The sequence below is a fragment of the Schistocerca gregaria genome, chromosome 10 (genome assembly GCF_023897955.1).
Source record: "Schistocerca gregaria isolate iqSchGreg1 chromosome 10, iqSchGreg1.2, whole genome shotgun sequence".
NCBI classification, from domain to species: domain Eukaryota; kingdom Metazoa; phylum Arthropoda; class Insecta; order Orthoptera; family Acrididae; genus Schistocerca; species Schistocerca gregaria.
The window spans coordinates 147,172,030-147,192,350 of record NC_064929.1 but is presented as its reverse complement, the minus strand read 5'-3'; the positions used below and the strand labels follow the sequence as shown (position 1 = coordinate 147,192,350).

General features: G+C 45.7%; 1 protein-coding gene across 3 annotated transcripts in view; it reads left to right on the top strand.

Moving 5' to 3' along the window:
- Positions 1-20,321, top strand: part of LOC126293524 (acetylcholine receptor subunit alpha-like) — a 597,900-nt gene that overhangs the window by 393,187 nt on the left and 184,392 nt on the right. Inside the window, exon 4 of one of the 3 annotated variants that reach the window (XM_049986782.1) lies at positions 5,377-5,557. The exons of the other annotated variants lie outside the window; for them this stretch is intronic. Within the exon in view, the coding sequence (XP_049842739.1) occupies positions 5,377-5,557 (181 nt within the window). The remainder of the gene's footprint in view (positions 1-5,376; positions 5,558-20,321) is intronic. 3 annotated transcript variants of the gene reach the window in all.

The window sequence follows — 20,321 nt, the reverse complement described above, 5'->3', positions numbered from 1 at the left end:
TATTTTCTTTCTTTGTGTGTGAGGAATGTTTCCTGGAACTTTGGCCGTACCTTTTTGTAACACCCTAGCTTCTTATAGACGTCTCACACACTCAAAACGTCAAAATTTTATTGACACCATTAATGGAAACACCCTCACTAAAACAGGCAAATTAAAACAACTCACCAACACAATGGGAAAATTTAACCTGAAAATCAATGCACTGCAAGAGACAAGTTTCATGGACGAAGGACACTTTAACACAGAGAATTGCAGGATCTACAAGGGCAAGTTAGCTGTCTGAAATTGGTCCTGCCAGCACGAAACCAGTTATGATTCTGAAATGATGTATTTTAAAAACATTTGTTGCAGTTTAATAATAATAAAATAATAATAATAATAATAATAATATGTAACTGTTAGCTGTCTCTCAGAAACCTGTTTATAAATTTTAACAGTCACTGTAGAAGAACATGGAATGTGACTGTAAAAGAAATGATTTTGGCCTGTAGGGTTAATTTATATTATTTATACGGATCTAAATTTACGGCCTCACAAAGCGAACAGAAAACCTGTCCATAGAGACAGCACCATAATTTTTAATGCCCGAAGGATACGGAAGGGAGTTGGAATCTCGTTAAACGCTAAATGTGTACGACCTGTGTACGACTTTGTTTAACAGTACTGTCCGCATACTTTGACAACGTTCATTTACTAAGTAATGTGTCTGAATCCACTTTTCGAATAAATGAACCACTGAACAACTAAACTCTAATGAATCATTTCAACATGATTTCTTAACTTATGCTGTCTCGTCAGTGTATATTACAACTCGTTTATTTTAGTACCTTTTGAAACTAGACAAAGTAAACGTTCTCAGTTATACGAGGCGTGTTTTTTAAGTAAGTACCGTTTTGAAATTTAAAAAAGACCTGTTAAGATTTCTCAATAATTTTATTTTTACATGAAATCCTGTACCTTAATCTATTTTTGTACATAATTTCCGTCACTATTGAGGCACTTGTCATAACGTTGAACCAGTTTTTGAATACCCTCCTCATAGAAGTCTGCCGCCTGACTTGTTAACCACTGCATCGCCACTGTTTTGACTTCGTCATCGTCTTGAAGACGCTGACCACCCAGGTGTTTCTCCAAGTGCAGGAACAGACGGTAGTCACTGGGCGAAAGATCGGGGCTGTACGGAGGATGATCTTGAGTTTCCCATCGGAAAGATGTGATGAGATCTTTGGTCTGATTCGCCACATGCGAACGAGCATTGTCTTGCAGCAAAACGAAGCCCTTGCTCAACTTCTGTGGACTGTTGCTTTGATTCTAGTGTGACGTAGGCCACCCATGTTTCATCGCCCGCAACAATTTGGCTTAAGAAATCATCACCGTCGTTGTGGTACAGCTCAATGAAAGTAACTGCACTGTCTACAAGTTTGGTTTTGTGCACATCCGTCAACATTTTTCGTACCACGCGTGCGCACAATTTTCGGTAATTCAAGTGCTCGGTCACAGTGCCATACAAACCACTACGAGAAACGTTAGGAAAGTCATCCCGCAAGGAGGATATCTTAAAGCGTCTGTTTTCTCTCACCTTATTGTCCCCTTCCTGCACCGAACTTGCATTAACCACTGAAGGAAGTCCACCCCGTTGTTCATCACGCACGTTTGTGCGGCCATCTTTAAATGCTCTCACCCACTTTCTTACCATTCCCTCACTCATAATGTTTTCTCCGTAAACTGCACAGATCTCACGACGAATATCAATCGCTTTTAGGCCTTTAGCACTAAGAAATCTTATAACAGCCCGTACTTCACAGTCGGCGGGACTCAACGATTATCGGAGGCATCGTAAACATTCAGTACACAACTAAACAAGGAATAATCAGACTGTAATGGCGTCAGGGCATAGAATAAGGTACAGGCTTTCATGTGAAAATAAAATTATTGAGATATCTTAGCACGTCTTTTTTAAATTTCAAAGCGGTACTTACTTAAAAAACACGCCTCGTACGTTACTCCACTTGAAGTGCACTTCTGTGTAACAAAAGTTTTTTCAGAGCTGGTATTCCATCGCACTACTCAAAAATCGCAAAAATTGATACCTAACGACGCATTTATCCTTAACTTCAATGGGATATTTATTGCCTGTGTTTTGCTTCTACACACTTGAGGCTCACGCATCTCAGCATTGAGACCTTCCTTCTGTAATTTTGCACATGACAGACTTATACTGCTTTTGAAAAAAAAGTGAGGCAATGACAAGACTTGGTCTAAATGATCACAGTTGCAGTTCCCAGTTACGAGAGTTACAGCAGGCACAACAACACCTCACGGGCGTCCTGCGTACTCTTTCATTACCTCTCATGTGCATTTTTTAGCAGGACCACACTCGTCCAAACATTGCACGTTTATCTCCGTGTGTGTGATGTTAAGATACTCCCATGGGCAGGAAAATACGCAGACCTGTCCCCGACGGAACTCGTGTGGACTATCTCAGGCGCCAACTCCGTTCAAGTGCCAGTTTTTGAAGGAATGTTTGAAACAGTTCTGCGCAATCTTGTCTCAGGAGAAGATAAGCGGTTTTGTGGAACACTTTCCAATAAGTGCATGTACTCATACCAGACAGGGTGCAACATCGCACTCATAAGTGGGTTTATACGGTTAAGTGCCGGCCGCTGTGGCCGAGCGGTTCTAGGTGCTTCAGTCTGGAACCGCATGACCGCTATCGTCCCAGATTCGAATCTTGCCACGGGCATGGATGTGTGTGATGTCCTTAGGTTAGTAACGTTTAAGTAGTTCCAAGTTCTAGGCGACTGATGACCTCATATGTAACATCTGAAATAACACCCACTTACTCTGTCAACCAGTGAAGTTTCATTTCGTTCCCATATCCTCTTTTGAGTACTTCTCAAGGCAGTGTATATTGCTTATATGCTCTGTCGTCTTTTCGACGGTACATTCACTCCCTTTTCTTTGTCATCGTCGAGAGCCATTTCCGAAATCACTTTCAGTGCTTCGCCTGCTGGGCAGCAACACGTAGAACTTCTAGCTGCAGTTTTGCTGTACCTAGTCATGTCAGCAAGTTACTTCTCCCCAAATCCGGCCTACGATCCACTTTGTCGAGTAATGCAGGCGTTAAAAGTCATCAGCATAGCGATACCTAAAAATATGGATTTTACACTAGTATTGGCTGTTTCCTTATCTATGAGTATTGTATTACTGTGCAGTTGCATCTGACTGGAGTACAAGAATCAGCATTGAGTTTGATTGGTTGGTTGTTACGGGGAAGGAAGTCAGCGTGCCGTTTGAAAGGAACCATCCCAGAATTTGCCTGGAGCGATTTAGGGAAATCGCGGAAAATCTAAATCAGGATGGCCGGACGCGGGGTTGAACCGTCGTCTTCCCGAATGCGAGTCCAGTGTGCTAGCCACTGCACCACCTCGCTCGGTTTGAGATAAGAGATATTTAATTGAATAAATGTGGTAAAACAATTATGTGGCTTTAACTCAAAATATTCACTCCTGCCACCTCCGAACTACTAACCACGCAATCTCATACTGCCATGTGTCAACAAAATTTGCCGCGCGGGATTAGCCGAGCGGTCTGTGGCGCTGCAGTCATGGACTGTGCGGCTGGTCCCGGCGGAGGTTCGAGTCCTCCCTCGGTCATGGGTGTGTTTGTTTGTCCTTAGGATAATTTAGGTTAACTAGTGTGTAAGCTTAGGGGCTGATGACTTCAGCAGTTAAGCCCAATAAGATTTCAGACATTTGAACATTTTTTTGAAACAAAATTTATGAAAAATCTCTCACTGGGCTGCACGCTTTCACAGCTTTTGTCCGAAAATGTGGCACCTGCAAATCTTCTGCGACTTAGGCAGTAGTCTGCTTCGCCTTTATAGCAGAGCCTCTCTGTGTGTGATGGTAGGGATGCTATACCCAACTGGAGAGGCGCGTGTGTTATATGACCGTTTCTGGGACGGGAAGGCACATTGGCGCAGGATAGAATCCACCCTGTGGATTAAAAACGAGGGATCGGTGTGCCTGGATGTTGTTTTTAGGCGGTTCACACATCTCACTTGGTGAATACTGAGTTTGTTCGCACGTTTCGCCTCGGATACTCGCTACGCTAACACTTTGAACACTTCCTCGCACTAGCACACACAAGTTACAATACATGGGGCTAGACTAGGCACTCTGTTTCTGTCCTGAGGGATGGAGAGCAGACTAATGACCTTCGCTGTTTTGTCGTCTTTATCACTTACTCAGCATTAGCGTTAGAGTTTCGACAGGTCAAAATCAGTGTTCAGCAGAATTAGTACCGTTCCACAATGTAGTGACTTGTGAAAAGTAGCAATATGTAGTTGTGAAGTCCAATGAGAGCAAGTGCATGTCTTGTTGGCAACCCTGTCGCAACGGATGCTGTGGGCTGGTGCATTCTGAACCCCATTCCTATCCTACCAATATGTCATCCCAACCATTACCTGGTATTGTCTTGTAACCATCTGCATGCTTCAGGCAGCATTAAAAGTTGGCTCTGCTGCCAGTTAACACGTTAAACACAGCTGAGCAGTAACTTAAAAATAAAATTTAATTTCTATTATATCTCTCTGTCTCTCTCATTCTGTCTACCTCTCATTCTCTCTTTTTATTTTAAGTAGCGAAAAAACAATTGTATTTTTGTGCAAGCTTATTGGAGTAAGTAATGTAGTGTTATCATTCAGTGTTGTATATTGTGGTGTTGACTTCACCAATTCATATGTTTGGTGCTGGTTGAGCAGTGTGCTTATTTTGGCTTCACTGGGACAGTTTTAAAATGTGGTGTATGGCAGGAGGGAGAGGCACGTTGGTTCGGGATTTATTATATTCTTCCTGCGTAAAAATTTTACATGTCCATCGTGAGTGTGGTAAGTGGTGGTGCTCATTGATCTGGTCAATGCACGGCAGATGTGACCAGTGTCAGTGCTGTACGGCACGAGCCTCGGATGACAACTCGTCCGAGGCATCGCGTAGACATGTATGTGGACTTTATAGCGCTGGCGTTGCTGCGACGTGTGTATGTGTGTGTGTGTGTGTGTGTGTGTGTGTGTGTGTGTGTGTGTGTGTGTGTGTATGGGTGTGTGTGTGTGTGTGTGTGTGTGTGTGTGTGTGTGTGTGTGTGTGTGTATGTATGGGTGGGTGGGTGAGCGTGTGTGGGTGTGGGTGTGTGGGTGTGGATGTGGATGTGGGTGTGGGTGTGCGTGCGGCCGCTGCTGCGCTGCCCGCAGGAGTCCAGGCCGCCAGACCGGAGCCTCCAGCTGTCCCGTGCAGTCGCCACCCCCGCCGCCTCCTGGAGCCCGGGGGAACGCTCGGAGACTGACCCTGCGGTACGGGACCGCTTTGTCGGTTGCAGCGCCGACGGGAGCTACGAGGTGACCATCAAGACCAAGGCGACCGTCTACTACACGGGACTGGTCATGTGGCAGCCGCCGGCGGTCTACAAGTCCTCCTGCTCTATCGATGTTGAGTTCTTTCCCTACGACGTGCAGACGTGTGTCTTGAAGCTAGGCAGTTGGACCTATGACGGTTTCAAGGTGACGCCTCTTCCTCACCGCCTGCTGCTCGCCACACACACACACACACACACACACACACACACACACACACACACACACACACACACACACACATTCACACTGACACCTACACCTCTCGCTACACCACTCGCAACACTTCCGCTCTCCAGCAGCCGTACTTTTCTTCAACAGAGGTAGGCTCACCCCCACTCTCATTACTTCTCGAAAGAACCCGTGTTCAAATGAGAATTATGGTCGAAATGCATCTGCATCTAAAGCTTTCCCAGGTATACTAAACCATGTTCCTGAGGTTCTGAATATCGTTGGCAAAATCTAACGCCGTCACAGAAAATGCTCTCCTTTAGGTCCAGCAGCATAATACCGGGTGATCAAAAATTCAGTATAAATTTCAAAACTTAATAAACCACGGAATAATGTAGATAGAGAAGTAAAAATTGACACACATGTTAGGAATGACGTGGGGATTTATTAACCCCCCCCCCGGGCCCCCCCCAAAAAAACAAAATTCACAAAATGTCACACAGATGGCGCTGGACAGCAAAACGTCAGTGTTGCTACGGTGACGGGTGAGAGGTACGCCGATATTTTACAGAATCGCATCGTCCCCAGCCTGGCTGATAAACACGTGCTGGAACGTACGATGTTTATGCAGGATGGCGCTCCACCCCATATTGCTACACGCGTGAAAGATCTCTTGCGCGCGTCGTGTGGTGATGATCGAGTGCTCAGCCGCCACTTTCGTCATGCTTGGGCCTCCCGGATCCCCAGACCTCAGTCCGTGCGATTATTGGCTTTGGGGTTACCTGAAGTCGCAAGTGTATCGTGATCGACCGACATCCGACGCCAATGCCTCACCATAACTCCGGACATGCTTTACAGTGCTGTTCACAACATTTTTCCTCGACTACAGCTATTGTTGAGGTATGATGGTGGAGTTATAGAGCATTTCCTGTAAAGAACATCATCTTCGCTTTATCTTACTTTGTTACGCTAATTATTGCTACTCTGATCACATGAAGCGCCAACTGTCAGACATTGTTTGAACTTTTGTATTGTTTTGGTTCTAATAAAACCCCATGTCATTCCAAGCATGTGTGTCAATTTGTACCTCTCTATCTACATTATTCCGTGATTTATTCAGTTTTCAAATCTATGCTGACTTTTTATCACCCTATATATACCCGATAACCAAATAATCATTACAATAGATGCACAAAATAGCTGCTTATAATAACTAATCTTTATTCACTGCAGACTTTATCAGCATTTATCACCATTGTCAAATACAATCTACTTTGATGTGGCGTCCATATTGCGTCCTTAGTGGGCTAGTTATAAGACAGTCCACTAACTACATAATATGCCCACCCGGATAGCCGAGCGGTCTAACGCACAGCTATCCGGAGTGGGAAGGAGTGCCTGGTCCCCGGCACTAATCCGCCCGGCAGATTTGTGTCGAGGTCCGCTGAGCCGGCCAGTCTGTGGATGGTTTTTAGGCGGTTTTCCATCTGCCTCGGGGAATGCGGTCTGGTTCCCCTTACTCTGCCTCAGTTAGACTATGTCGGAGATTGCTGCACAAACATGTACCCCACCATTACCACGCAAATATAGGAGTTACACTTGTCTGGTGTGAAACGTTCCCTGGGGGCGGGGGGGGAGGGGGGGAGCTGGAATGTCCAGGGGGGGGGGGGGGCAACCACCGGGGGCCAAACCACACAGTAACCCTGGGTTCTGTGTGGGGTGGCGGAGGGGTGAAGTGGACTGCGGTAGTCGTCGTGGGGTTGTGGACCACTGCGGCTGCGGTGGGGATGGAGCCTCTCCGTCGTTTCTAGGTCCCAGTAAACATACAATACAACTACGTAATATGGACGTCACTTCAGTCTAGACCTACTTGACAATGGTGACAAAAGTCACGAATAAAATTTAGTTACTATAATTAGCTATTTTGGTACATCTGTTCTAATAAATGTCACAGCATCGTCATCTTTAGGTAATGATGTATACTGTCAGTGCTACGTTGTATTTCACCATTAACATCTTACAGGGATCCTACACCAGCAGCCAAAACTATTCCTGACGATGACGATAAACAAGTGCTCCACAGCTACGTTTTGCTGGTACCATCTCGTCCACGTGCCTAGACTTCAGGGTCGTGCTCTGTGTTATGCCGTTGCCTATGGGGATCCTAATCCAACAGTGAAAACCATCCTTCATGATTGTGATGATGATGATGATGATGATGATCATAATGATGATGATGATCAACTGCTCTGTAGAAACGTTTCAGCATTTCCATCTGATGCAATCAGCATATACTCCAGCAATAAACTGTGTATTTTACAATGGCCATTAATGCTCTACCGGGGTCCTACATCAACAACCAAAACAATCATTGATGATGATGATTATGATTATGATGATGAGTGACTGCTCCATAGGAATGTTTCAACGATACCATCTGGTACAGCAATGCACTTCATATTCCGCCACGATCATTTACGCCCCATCAGGGCTCTACACCAACTGTCAAAGTTACCTTTTATAATGATGAGCACCATAAGAAAAAATCTGATTCGTACATTATGATACGACTCGCATAAGCGTCAGCATTTTTGTCACGACTGTTAACACTCAGAAGGGATTCTACACCAACAGTCTAAACTATCCTTAAAAATTTCTCGAGGCAGTAATTTACCAACAGCCGTATGTATTGTAGAAATTTATTTTATGAACTTCTGATGTGCTAGCAGTTTCGGCATTACATTGATGCCATCTTCAGGCACCACCCGTCATAGTCGTAAAAATTCCTTCACTAATCTACGTATCGTCCAATAACTGGGAACGCAGACACCAAGAAATTTTCGTTTGAATTCATGCTGGCATTTCACATACGATTCTGTTTTTGCTTAGGTCAACACTAGGAACTCTCGTTGATCCTTCGTATATACCAGAAAACTCAAAACACTTGTCCACTCAATCGCGCAGTATAGGATTCACACTCACAGTGTTTGTCCGAGGATCGGGCCCAGTGACGTATGTCCAGACTCCGTGCAGGCATCGTACGTGTACCATTCACGAGGAGCACACGACAAGTGTCATAACCCGATTTCCCAGAAACTTTATTCAAGGGACTAAGGGTCAAAAATCGCGAACATGTCTCGGCTTAGCCTTAGATACCCCACTGCTACTGATAACTCGACAATGAGAATTCTCAAGGTACTTTATGTGGTTTTAACTGCGTAAACAGCTCATCCTAAATGGTGACACAGTGGCTAGCTAGGCGGCTTCAAACTTCTGCGTCCTGTGTTCGAAACCCGATTTTTCTGTTTTTCATTTATCTTCCCATGCCCTTAGCAGATTACTACACGAATGCTTTCCAGTATATACTGAAATAACGTCGGCCTTATTCGTTTACTAATTCTATGTATGGTTAATGTATTTGCAACGGCCTTGCCGCATTGGATACAAGGGTTCCCGTGAGGTCACCGAAGTTAAGCGCTGTCGGGCGTGGCCGGCGCTTTGATGGGTGACCATCCAGGCCGCCATGCGCTGTTGGCATTTTCCGGGGTGCACTCAGCCTCGCGATGCTAATTGAGGAGCTACTTGACCGTATAGTAGCGGCTCCGGTCACAGAAAACCATCATAACGACCGGGAGAGCGGTGTGCTGATCACACGCCCCTCCTATCCACATCCTCTACTGAGGATGACACGGCGGTCGGATGGTACCGATAGGCCACTTACGGCCTCAACACGGAGTGCTTTTCTTAATTAATTAAAAATAATAATGAATAGGAAAAAATTTGAAACTGTGTTCGATGAAATTCCTGTGGTGTTTTTCGATTCTTGGTCAGCTGGAAGCCCCAGACTTCTGAAAAGTTGAAACTTCCTGACAGACTAAAACTGTGTGCCCGACCGAGACTCGAACTCGGAACCTTTGCCTTTCGCGGGCAAGTGCTCTACCAACTGAGCTACCGAAGCACGACTCACGCCCGGTACTCACAGCTTTACTTCTGCCAGTATCCGTCTCCTACCTTCCAAACTTAACAGAAGCTCTTCTGCGAACCTTGCAGAACTAGCACTCCTGAAAGAAAGGGTCGGCCGCGGTGACCCAGCGGTTCTAGGCACTTCAGTCTGGAACCGCGCGACTGCTGCGGTCGCAGGTTCGAATGCTGTCTCGGGCATGGATGTGTGTGATGTCCTTAGGTTAGTTAGGTTTAAGTAGTTCTAAGTTCTAGGGGACTGATGACGTCAGATATTAAGTCCCATAGTGCCCAGAGCCATTTGAACCATTTTTTTTTTTTGAAAGAAAGGATACTGCATAGACGTGACTTAGCCACAACCTGGGGGATGTTTCCAGAATGAGATTTTCACTCTGCAGCGTAGTGTGCAGGCTGTGGCTAAGCCATGTCTCCGCTATATCCTTTCTTTCAGGAGTGCTAGTTCTGCAAGGTTCGCAGAAGAGCTTCTGTAAAGTTTGGAACGTAGGAGACGGATACTGGCAGAAGTAAAGCTGTGAGTACCGGGCGTGAGTCGTGCTTCGGTAACTCAGTTAGTAGAGCACTTGCCCGCGAAAGGCAAAGGTCCCGAGTTCGAGTCTCGGTCGGGCACACAGTTTTAATCTGCCAGGAAGTTTCATATCAGCGCACACTCCGCTGCAGAGTGGAAATCTCATTCTGAAAAGTTGTCTTTAATGCTTGGATTGCCGCGAAATCGTCAGCAATGTTAACGATGTTTCTTCCCTTAAAGAGACTGATACGAAGAAATGTCGCCGTGACAAACTCGCCTTTGCGTGTTGATCATGTTACTTGGAATTTCTATGTTTCAAATGTTTTTGCAGTTGGTATCATCGAAGAGAATCTAGCAAGGCTTACTAGAGAATACTTACAAGAATAATATACATGAACTGAGATCGATATAAGAATAAGACGTAAGAATTCCAGAATTCAGAAACATTGTAAACCTTGAAAATTATAAATCTATGACATGTATAGCGAAATCCAGTTGTAATTGTACAATTAATGTACCGTCAATATATCCCCCAACTTGACAAAAAATATTCAAGTAATAACCTCTACAGACATTGGCAGTTAAATGAAAAAAAGTAAAAACAGTAGTCAGGTTTCGAACACAGGACGCGAAAGTGCGAATACATTGTCCGCCAGCAGGGCCAAGCTTCGCATGCGCTAAAAGATGTCTGAAGAACGTCAAAGACTTCGAAGGCCGTTTTCTCAGAAACGGTCCAGCATCGACAGGTAAGCCGAGACAAGTGGTCACTTATTTTGAGTCCCACTGAGTGAAGTTTTCGGGAAATCGAGTTATGGCACTTGTCTTGTTCTCCTCGTTTTTGGAAGTGCGTGCAACCATTTTGCAGCAGATGCAGGGGGAAAACATCGGTAAGCCTGCAATGTGAGCTATAGGCTTCCCCAGTCGTCGTACGTGATACACCCTGAACTTGGATTAATACACTCCTGGAAATGGAAAAAAGAACACATTGACACCGCTGTGTCACACCCACCATACTTGCTCCGGACACTGCGAGAGGGCTGTACAAGCAATGATCACACGCACGGCACAGCGGACACACCAGGAACCGCGGTGTTGGCCGTCGAATGGCGCTAGCTGCGCAGCATTTGTGCACCGCCGCCGTCAGTGTCAGCCAGTTTGCCGTGGCATACGGAGCTCCATCGCAGTCTTTAACACTGGTAGCATGCCGCGACAGCGTGGACGTGAATCGTATGTGCAGTTGACGGACTTTGAGCGAGGGCGTATAGTGGGCATGCGGGAGGCCGGGTGGACGTACCGCCGAATTGCTCAACACGTGGGGCGTGAGGTCTCCACAGTAAATCGATGTTGTCGCGAGTGGTCGGCGGAAGGTGCACGTGCCCGTCGACCTGGGACCGGACCGCAGCGACGCACGGATGCACGCCAATACCGTAGGATCCTACTCAGTGCCGTAGGGGACCGCACCGCCACTTGCCAGCAAATTAGGGACACTGTTGCTCCTGGGGTATCGGCGAGGACCATTCGCAACCGTCTCCATGAAGCTGGGCTACGGTCCCGCACACCGTTTGGCCGTCTTCTGCTCACGCCCCAACATCGTGCAGCCCGCCTCCAGTGGTGTCGCGACAGGCGTGAATGGAGGGACGAATGGAGACGTGTCGTCTTCAGCGATGAGAGTCGCTTCTGCCTTGGTGCCAATGATGGTCGTATGCGTGTTTGGCGCCGTGCAGGTGAGCGCCACAATCAGGACTGCATACGACCGAGGCACACAGGGCCAACACCCGGCATCATGGTGTGGGGAGCGATCTCCTACACTGGCTGTACACCTCTGGTGATGGTCGAGGAGACACTGAATAGTGCACGGTACATCCAAACCGTCATCGAACCCATCGTTGTACCATTCCTAGACCGGCAAGGGAACTTGCTGTTCCAACAGGACAATGCACGTCCGCATGTATCCCGTGCCACCCAACGTGCTCTAGAAGGTGTAAGTCAACTACCCTGGCCAGCAAGATCTCCGGATCTGTCCCCCATTGAGCATGTTTGGGACTGGATGAAGCGTCGTCTCACGCGGTCTGCACGTCCAGCACGAACGCTGGTCCAACTGAGGCGCCAGGTGGAAATGGCATGGCAAGCCGTTCCACAGGAGTACATCCAGCATCTCTACGATCGTCTCCATGGGAGAATAGCAGCCTGCATTGCTGCGAAAGGTGGATATACACTGTACTAGTGCCGACATTGTGCATGCTCTGTTGCCTGTGCCTATGTGCCTGTGGTTCTGTCAGTGTGATCATGTGATGTATCTGACCCCAGGAATGTGTCAATAAAGTTTCCCCTTCGTGGGACAATGAATTCACGGTGTTCTTATTTCAATTTCCAGGAGTGTATATGCCATCACCCTCAGTTTAATTATTAAGCACTAGTTCATCATCATTCCCCATTCCAGAAGCTGACTTAACTCCAACACTACGTGCTACAAGTCAGGAGCAGGCAATTCGTAACATCTCTGTAATGAATAATGATAAAACAGTCTTTCACGACGAGACACTGTGTGAGCTAAACAAGAACCTGTTTAAAGTTCTGGGGATGTCTTAGTAAAAGTGTTGAGTACAGTATATTGAATTACAACAACTACACATAGCTGTTGAACGTCAACGTTTTTCGGTATCCCATCATCTCAGTGAGGACCAGTCCGTCATCAGACCTCTCTTCCAACAGTTGACAGTGACTTTGCCTATAACAGCTTGAGGAAAGTAATCTAGGGTCGAAAACACGTCGAACTAGCGTGCTGAGACCCCGTAGGTGGTAAAGACTACAACACTTTATTCCACTGAGAAATAACACACAGGATTTGTGCGCTGGTTCCCAAAAAGAGATACCACCAAAGACCTCTGGAACGGTCCCGACGGGGAACTGAGTGCTAGGGTCGATAAGTGAGAAATAGATGCAACATGTGTTCATTCCTGCTGCAGAACCATAGGGACATTGCCGATACTGTATCCTAGAAAATTATCCCGGCAATGCCTGAGTAAAGAGAACTAGTTTGAAGGATATTTGGGGCGATGCGTACTATCTGGAAGGAAGCGTGTAACTGACAGTTTCGGAGTTCTGATCCAAACAGACTTTTGCAAGGGTAGACAAACTAAGAGAAACGTCCTCCTCAATATGATAAAGTCCTACACCCAACATAAAATCATCATTAGCTACAGTATTTAACACCCAAAGCTGTATAATGGCCTAGTGTAGACTTCTTCAGGCATTGTGATCCTCGGCTCTACACAGCCACCTCACTCTGGCAGCTACCCACCTTCCATTAGCTAGTCGTTTTCTTCTTTCTTTATCTCTCGGACTACACCAAAGAACTTTCGTTATCTGTTCGCCATCCATTTGAGTATATACATGTAAGATCCACTTTAGTTTAATGTATAAGAAACTACCAGCCTCGATTGCTGTAATGAAACCAACCATTACCTAGGTTTCAGCCCAAATAATTGAGCCTTCTTCAGAAGATATACCTGAACCTATAATTTTTCTAAGAGGGCATGGCCTAAATAGGCATAGTTACGTTTTCAAAATGCGGTACATAAGTACAAAGTCAACACCAAGACTTAACTTATATACCGCATTTTGAAAACGTAACTATACCTATTCAGGCTGTTTTAGTTTTATTTCTAGACCATGCTCTCTTAGACAAATAGATTCAGGTATATCTTCCGAAGTAGGCTCAATTATTTGGGCTGAAACTTAGGTAAAGGTTGGTTTCATTACCACAATCGAGGCTGCTAATTTCTTATATATTAGATTATCACGGTTGCTGATTCAGCTCCAATGTTGGAAGTACCACTTTAGTTTCATTTTCATTGCTGTCATAAACACACTACCTGGCCCTTAAAATTGCTACACCACGAAGATCACATGCTACAGACACGAAATTTAACCAACAGGAAGAAGATGCTGTGATATGGAAATAATTAGCTTTTCAGAGCATTCAAACAAGGTTGGCGCCGGTGGCGACGCCTACAACGTGCTGACATCAGGAAAGTTTCCAACGGATTTCTCATACACAGACAACACTTCACGGGCGTTGCCTGGTGAAACGTTGTTGGGATGCCTCGTGTAAGGAGGAGGAATGTGTACCATCACGTTTCCGACTTTGATAAAGGTCGGATTGTAGCCTATCGCGATTGAGGTTTATCGTATCGCGACATTTCTGCTCGCGTTGGTCGAGATCCAATGACTGTTAGCAGAATATGGAATCGGTGGGTCCAGGAGGGTAATACGCAACGCCGTGCTGGATCCCAACTACCTCGTATCACTAGCAGTCGAGACGATAGGCATCTTATCCGCATGGCTTGTAACGTATCGTGCAGCCACGTCTCGATCTCTGAGCCAACAGATGGTTACGTTTGCAAGACAGCCATCTGCACGAACAGTTCGACAACGTTTGCAGCAGCATGGACTATCAGCTCGGAGACGGTGACTGCGGTTACCCTTCACGCTGCATCACAGACAGGAGCGTCTGCGATGGTGTACTCAGCGACGAACCTGGGTGCACTAATGGCAAAACGTCATTTTTTCGGATGAATCGAGGTTCTGTTTACAGTATCTTGATGGTCGCATCCGTTTTTGGTGACATTGCGGTGAACGCACATTAGAAGCGTGTATTCGTCATCGCCATATTGGCATATCACCCCGCGTGATGGTATGGGGTGCCATTGGTTACACGTCTCGATCACCTCTTGTTCGCACTGACGGCACTTTGAACAGTGGACGTTACATTTCAGATGTGTTACGACCCGTGGCTTTACCCTTCATTCGATCCCTGCGAAACCGTACATTTCAGCAAGATAATGCACGACCGCACGTTGCAGGTCCTGTACGGGCCTTTCTGGATACAGATAATGTTCGATTCCTGTCCTGTCCAGCATATTGAAAACGTCTGGTCGAGCAACTGGCTCGTCACAATACGCCAGTTCTACTCTTGATGAACTGTGGTATCGAGTTGAAGCTGCATGGACAGCTGTACCTGTACACGCCATCCAAGCTGTGTTTCATTCAATGCCCAGGCGTTTCAAGACCGTTATTACGGCCAGAAGTGGTTGTTCTGTTTACTGATTTCTCAGGATCTATGCGCCCAAATTGGGTAAAAATGTAACCACGTGTCACTTCCAGTATAATATATTTGTCCAATGAATACTCGTTTATCATCTGCATTTCTTTTTGGTGTAGCAATTTTAATGGCCAGTAGTGTATTTTGCCGGTCGAAGGACTGCAGTTGGATGCACTCTGCCTCGTGATGCCAGCTTAGGAACAGCTTGATTGAGAAGTAGCGGCTTCCACCGTCTGAGAAGCTGACAACGGAGGGGAAGACGGTGTGCTGACTCCATTTCACTCCAAGGTACATCCGAATGACGCCCTATGACTGAGAATGACACAGCAGGCTATTGGAATTATTTGGTCATCTGCACATAATGGCGGAGCTACGTTTCTTTTAGAGAACACAGTACAATGCTATCAGCAAGCAAAAGAGGTTCAGAATGTTCTGCTAAGACATACACTGAGCCGACATAAGTCATGGGATAGCGACACGCTCATAAAAAAAATGGCGGTAGAACTGCGTACACAAAAAAGGGCAGTACATTGGCGGAACTGTCAATTGTGCTCAGGTTATTCATGTGAAAAGGTTTCCAAACTGATATAAGGAGACTTTGAATGCGGAAAGGTACAGGGTGGGGCACGAATTGTGGTACCAGTTGGTTTTTTTTTTTTTTTTCACAATTTACGACTCAGCAGAGCAGAGCTTGGAAAAAACAAATGAGTTACGAAATGACGTGCAATTCACGGTACTGCCGCTAGGAGACGAGTAAGCAGCAATGGCTGACAATGGAACACAGACGACGTCGCAACGATCGGCATTGTGTTACTTTTTCCTGAAACGAAAAGCCTTATTGTGACTCAGAGGCGTTTTCGACAACAGTTTAACACACGATGGGTCCCTTGCAAGAAGACCATCCACAGGTTGTACGATAAATTTGTACCGGAAGGAAGCGAAGCGACCTCGGCCTAAGCCTGTTTGTTCGCCGGAGAATATTGAAGCGGTACGAGTTGCTGTACAGAGAAGTCCAGGGAAATCATGTAGAAAGGCAGCAGTGCAACTGGGAATATCCAGACGCTCCGTTCAACGCATTCTTAAAAGTGACCTCCATATGTACCCATACAAGATGACCTGTGCACAGAAGCTCACTGAAGAACACAAGCAGCAGAGATTACTGTTTGCTTAGTGGGTGGAGGATAGGGAAGAAAGTATCAACAACGTGTGGTTTTCAGACGAGGCGCATTTTCGTTTAGACGGTGTTGTTAACAAACTGAATGTACGCTTTTGGGCCACTGAGAACCCACAAGTGCTTCATGAACGACAACATTATGCTCCCAGGATTACAGCGGGGGCAGCAATTTCCAGTCACGGACTTATTGACCCTTTTTCTTTGAAGAAACTGTGAATAGCGAGCGTTATTTGAGCATGCTTCGCAACAGCTTCTTGCTACTGCCTTGCCCTTGAACACGTAGTGGTTCATGCAAGATGGAGAAAGGCCACATGTTGCAAACACTGTGTTGGAGTTTTTACACGAGCATTTCGACATGCGTATCATTAACTCAGGTTTCCAGGTCGCTTCCATGACTGACAAAATTGGCCACCCAGTAGTCCAGACCTCAATCCATGTGACTCTTTTCTTTGGGGGTACATAAAGGAAAAAAAAATTTCCCGAAACGTCCACGTGATTTAATGGAGCTCAGAAGACTACTTCTTCAAGCTTGCAGTGAAATAACGGAAGACATGTGCCGTAGGCTAATCACTAACTTCAGTGTTAGTTCGAAGGAAGTTAGGAAACGAAATGGTGGACATATTGAGCATGTACTGAGTTAGAACAAAACTCCATGGACGTCTCTTCATTGTAGTATATGTTCCTTTCATATTGTACTGACAATAAAGTTTATATTCAAAAACAAAATGGTGAAACATTTCGTGTGTCACCCTGTAATTGGAGATGAGGCATTGGACGCTCCACTTAGGAAATCGTTAGTGAATTCAATATGCAGAGGTCTACAGTGCGGAGAGTGTGCTCAGAATTCAGGCATTACCTCTCAGCACGCACAACACAATGGCCGACGGCCTTCGCGTAACGACCGAGAGCAGCAGCGTTTGAATAGCGTTGTCAGTTCTAACAGACAAGCAACACTGCTTGAACTAACTAACGGACGTACGACGAACGTATCCGTTAGGACAGCGCGGCGAAATTGGCGTTAAAGTGCTATGGCAGCAGACGACCAACGCGAGTCCCTTTGCTAACAGCTTGACATCCCGTGCAACGCCTCTCCTGGTCTCCTGACTCTTTTGGCTGGACCCTAGATGACTGGAAAACCGTGACCTCATCAGATGAGTCCAGATTTCAGTCGCCAAGAGCTTATGGTGGGGTTCTAGTACTGTGCACGCCCCATGGACCCATGGACCCAGCCTGTCAAAATATTCAACTGTGTGTCAGTTTCTAAGGGACCAAACTGCTGACGTCATCGGTCTCTAAACGGACACACTACTTAAACTTAGTTTTGCTAAGAACAACAACAACACACACACACACACACACACACACACACACACACACACACACACACACACACACACACGTGCCCGAGGGAAAGCGCAGTCCGTGACATGGAGCCTCAAACCACGCGGCCACTGGGCAAGCTAGTGATAGCTCTGTAACGGAGTGGGCTGTGTGTACATGGAATGGACTGTGTCCTCTGGTCCAATTGAACCGATCATTGACTTGAAATGGTTATATTCGGCTGCTAGGAGACGATTTTCAACCGTTCATGGACTTCATGCCCCCAAACAACGATGTCATGTCACTGGGCCACAGTTGTTCACGATTGCTTCGAAGAATATTGTGGATAATTCGAGCGAATAATGTAGCCACCAATATCGCCCGACATGAATCCCGTCGATCGTTTACAGGTCATAATCGAGCGGTCTGTTCGTGCGCAAAATCGTGCACCGGCAACATTTTCTCCTTTATAGACGGCTATAGACGCAACATGACTCAGTATTTCTGCTGGGAACTTACAACGGTTGTCTTGAGTCCATACCACATCGAGCTGCCTGACATAATATTATGAGATACCCATGACTTTTGTCACCTCAGTTTACTTCTTCCTCGTTTTTTCCAGTGTAACGACCTATAAACGTCCCCTGGAACTACTTAGAATAGTTCTTCACGAACGAAATGCCTTTACTGACTTTACTTTTATATTTATAAACCTGTCACTATCCCAAGGGAGATTAATGAAAGCTGATGTAAATTCGACCAAGGCCCTGTATCACCGTACTTTTGTAGCGGCATGTGCAAACCAATGCATACGCGTGTTCAGCAAGTAGCAGAAAACGTAGCATGACTTCGATAATTTACTAATTATTTAATTACTAATAATTTAGTAACGCGAATTCATTACAGTCGAATGGAAGAACTAGTAGAAGCCGACCTCGGGGAAGCTCAGTTTGGATTCCGTAGAAATACTGGAACACGTCAGGCAATACTGACCCTACGACTTATCTTAGAAAATAGATTAAGGATAGGCAAACCTACGTTTCTAGCATTTGTAGATTTAGAGAAAGCTTTGGACAATGTTGACTGGAATACTCTCTTTCAAACACTGAAGGGGGCAGGGGTAAAATACAGGGAGCGAAGGGCTATTTACAATTTGTACAGATTCAGATGGCAGTTATAAGAGTCGAGGGGCATGAAAGGGAAGCAGTGGTTGGGAAGGGACTGAGACAGGGTTGTAGTCTCTCCCCGATGTTATTCAATCTGTATATTGAGCAAGCAGTGAAGGAAACAAAAGAGAAATTTGGAGTAGGTATTAAAATCCATGGAGAAGAAATAAAAGATTTGAGGTTCGCCGATGACATTGTAATTCTGTCAGAGACAGCAAAGGAGTTGGAAGAGCATCTGAACGGAATGGACAGTGTCTTGAAAGTAGGATATAAGATGAACATCAAGAAAAGCAAAACTACGATAATGGAATGTAATCCAATTAAGCCAGGTGATGCTGAGGGAAATAGATTAGTAAGTGAGACACTTAATGTAGTAAATGAGTTTTGGTATTTGGGGAGCAAAATAACTGATGATGGTCGAAGTAGATAGGATATAAAATGTAGACTGGCAATGGCAAGCAATGCGTTTCTGAAGATGAGAAATTTGTTAACATCGAGTATAGATTTAAGTGTCAGGAAGTCGTTTCTGAAAATATTTGTATGGTGTGTAGCCATGTAAGGAAGTGAAACATGGACGACAAATAGTTCGGAAGCTTTCTAAATGGGGTGCTACAGAAGAATGCTGAAGGTTAGGTGGGTAAATCACATAACTAATGAGGAAGTATTGAATAGGATTGGTGAGAAGAGGAGTTTGTGGCACAACTTGACCAGAAGAAGGGATCGGTTGGTAGGACATGTTCTGAGGCATCAAGGGATCACCAGTTTGGTACTGGAGGGCAGCGTGGAGGGCAAAAATCGTAGAGGGAGACCAAGAGATGAATACACTAAACAGATTCAGAAGGATGTAGGCTGCAGTAGGTACTGGGAGATGAAGAAGCTTGCACAGGACAGAGTAGCACGGAGAGCTGCATCAAACCAGTCTCAGGACTGAAGACCACAACAACAACAATACTTTAGTCAGAGTTCTATTTGAAGAAAGTGACCCAATACGTACCTCCCGCAGACTGGAGAAATCTGAACTTATCAAAATATCGATGGATGAGGCGAGGCTCGGCATCTCCTCTTCTGGAACATGAGACCAGTATATTAGTCAGCGGACCACCTAAGGGAGCTTTCCCCTCTCGATACCAGTCACGGTGATTCCAACGAACCACACCTGAGGATTACGACAGCGCAAGTTCTGAAACGGCAGTGGCTACAGACCTTCCTATGACCCAGCTGCAATTAGTGGAACCATACAAATGTTGCTGAACAGTAGAGGGGTTTCTGGATGAAACAAACATAAAGGCAACTTCAGGTTCAACATCGTGGAGCCATTAGATGACACTACACCCAAGCTCATAAATTAAGGATAATGCTGATACATGGTGAAACAAAGCTCTGGCGGGCGGTTTACGGGTTTAAATCACCTCGGGGTATGACCATGTGGTGCATTTGACCTGTGGTTTTCGCACCGTGGCGCTAGCAGCAGTCCACATAAGCAGAGGTGT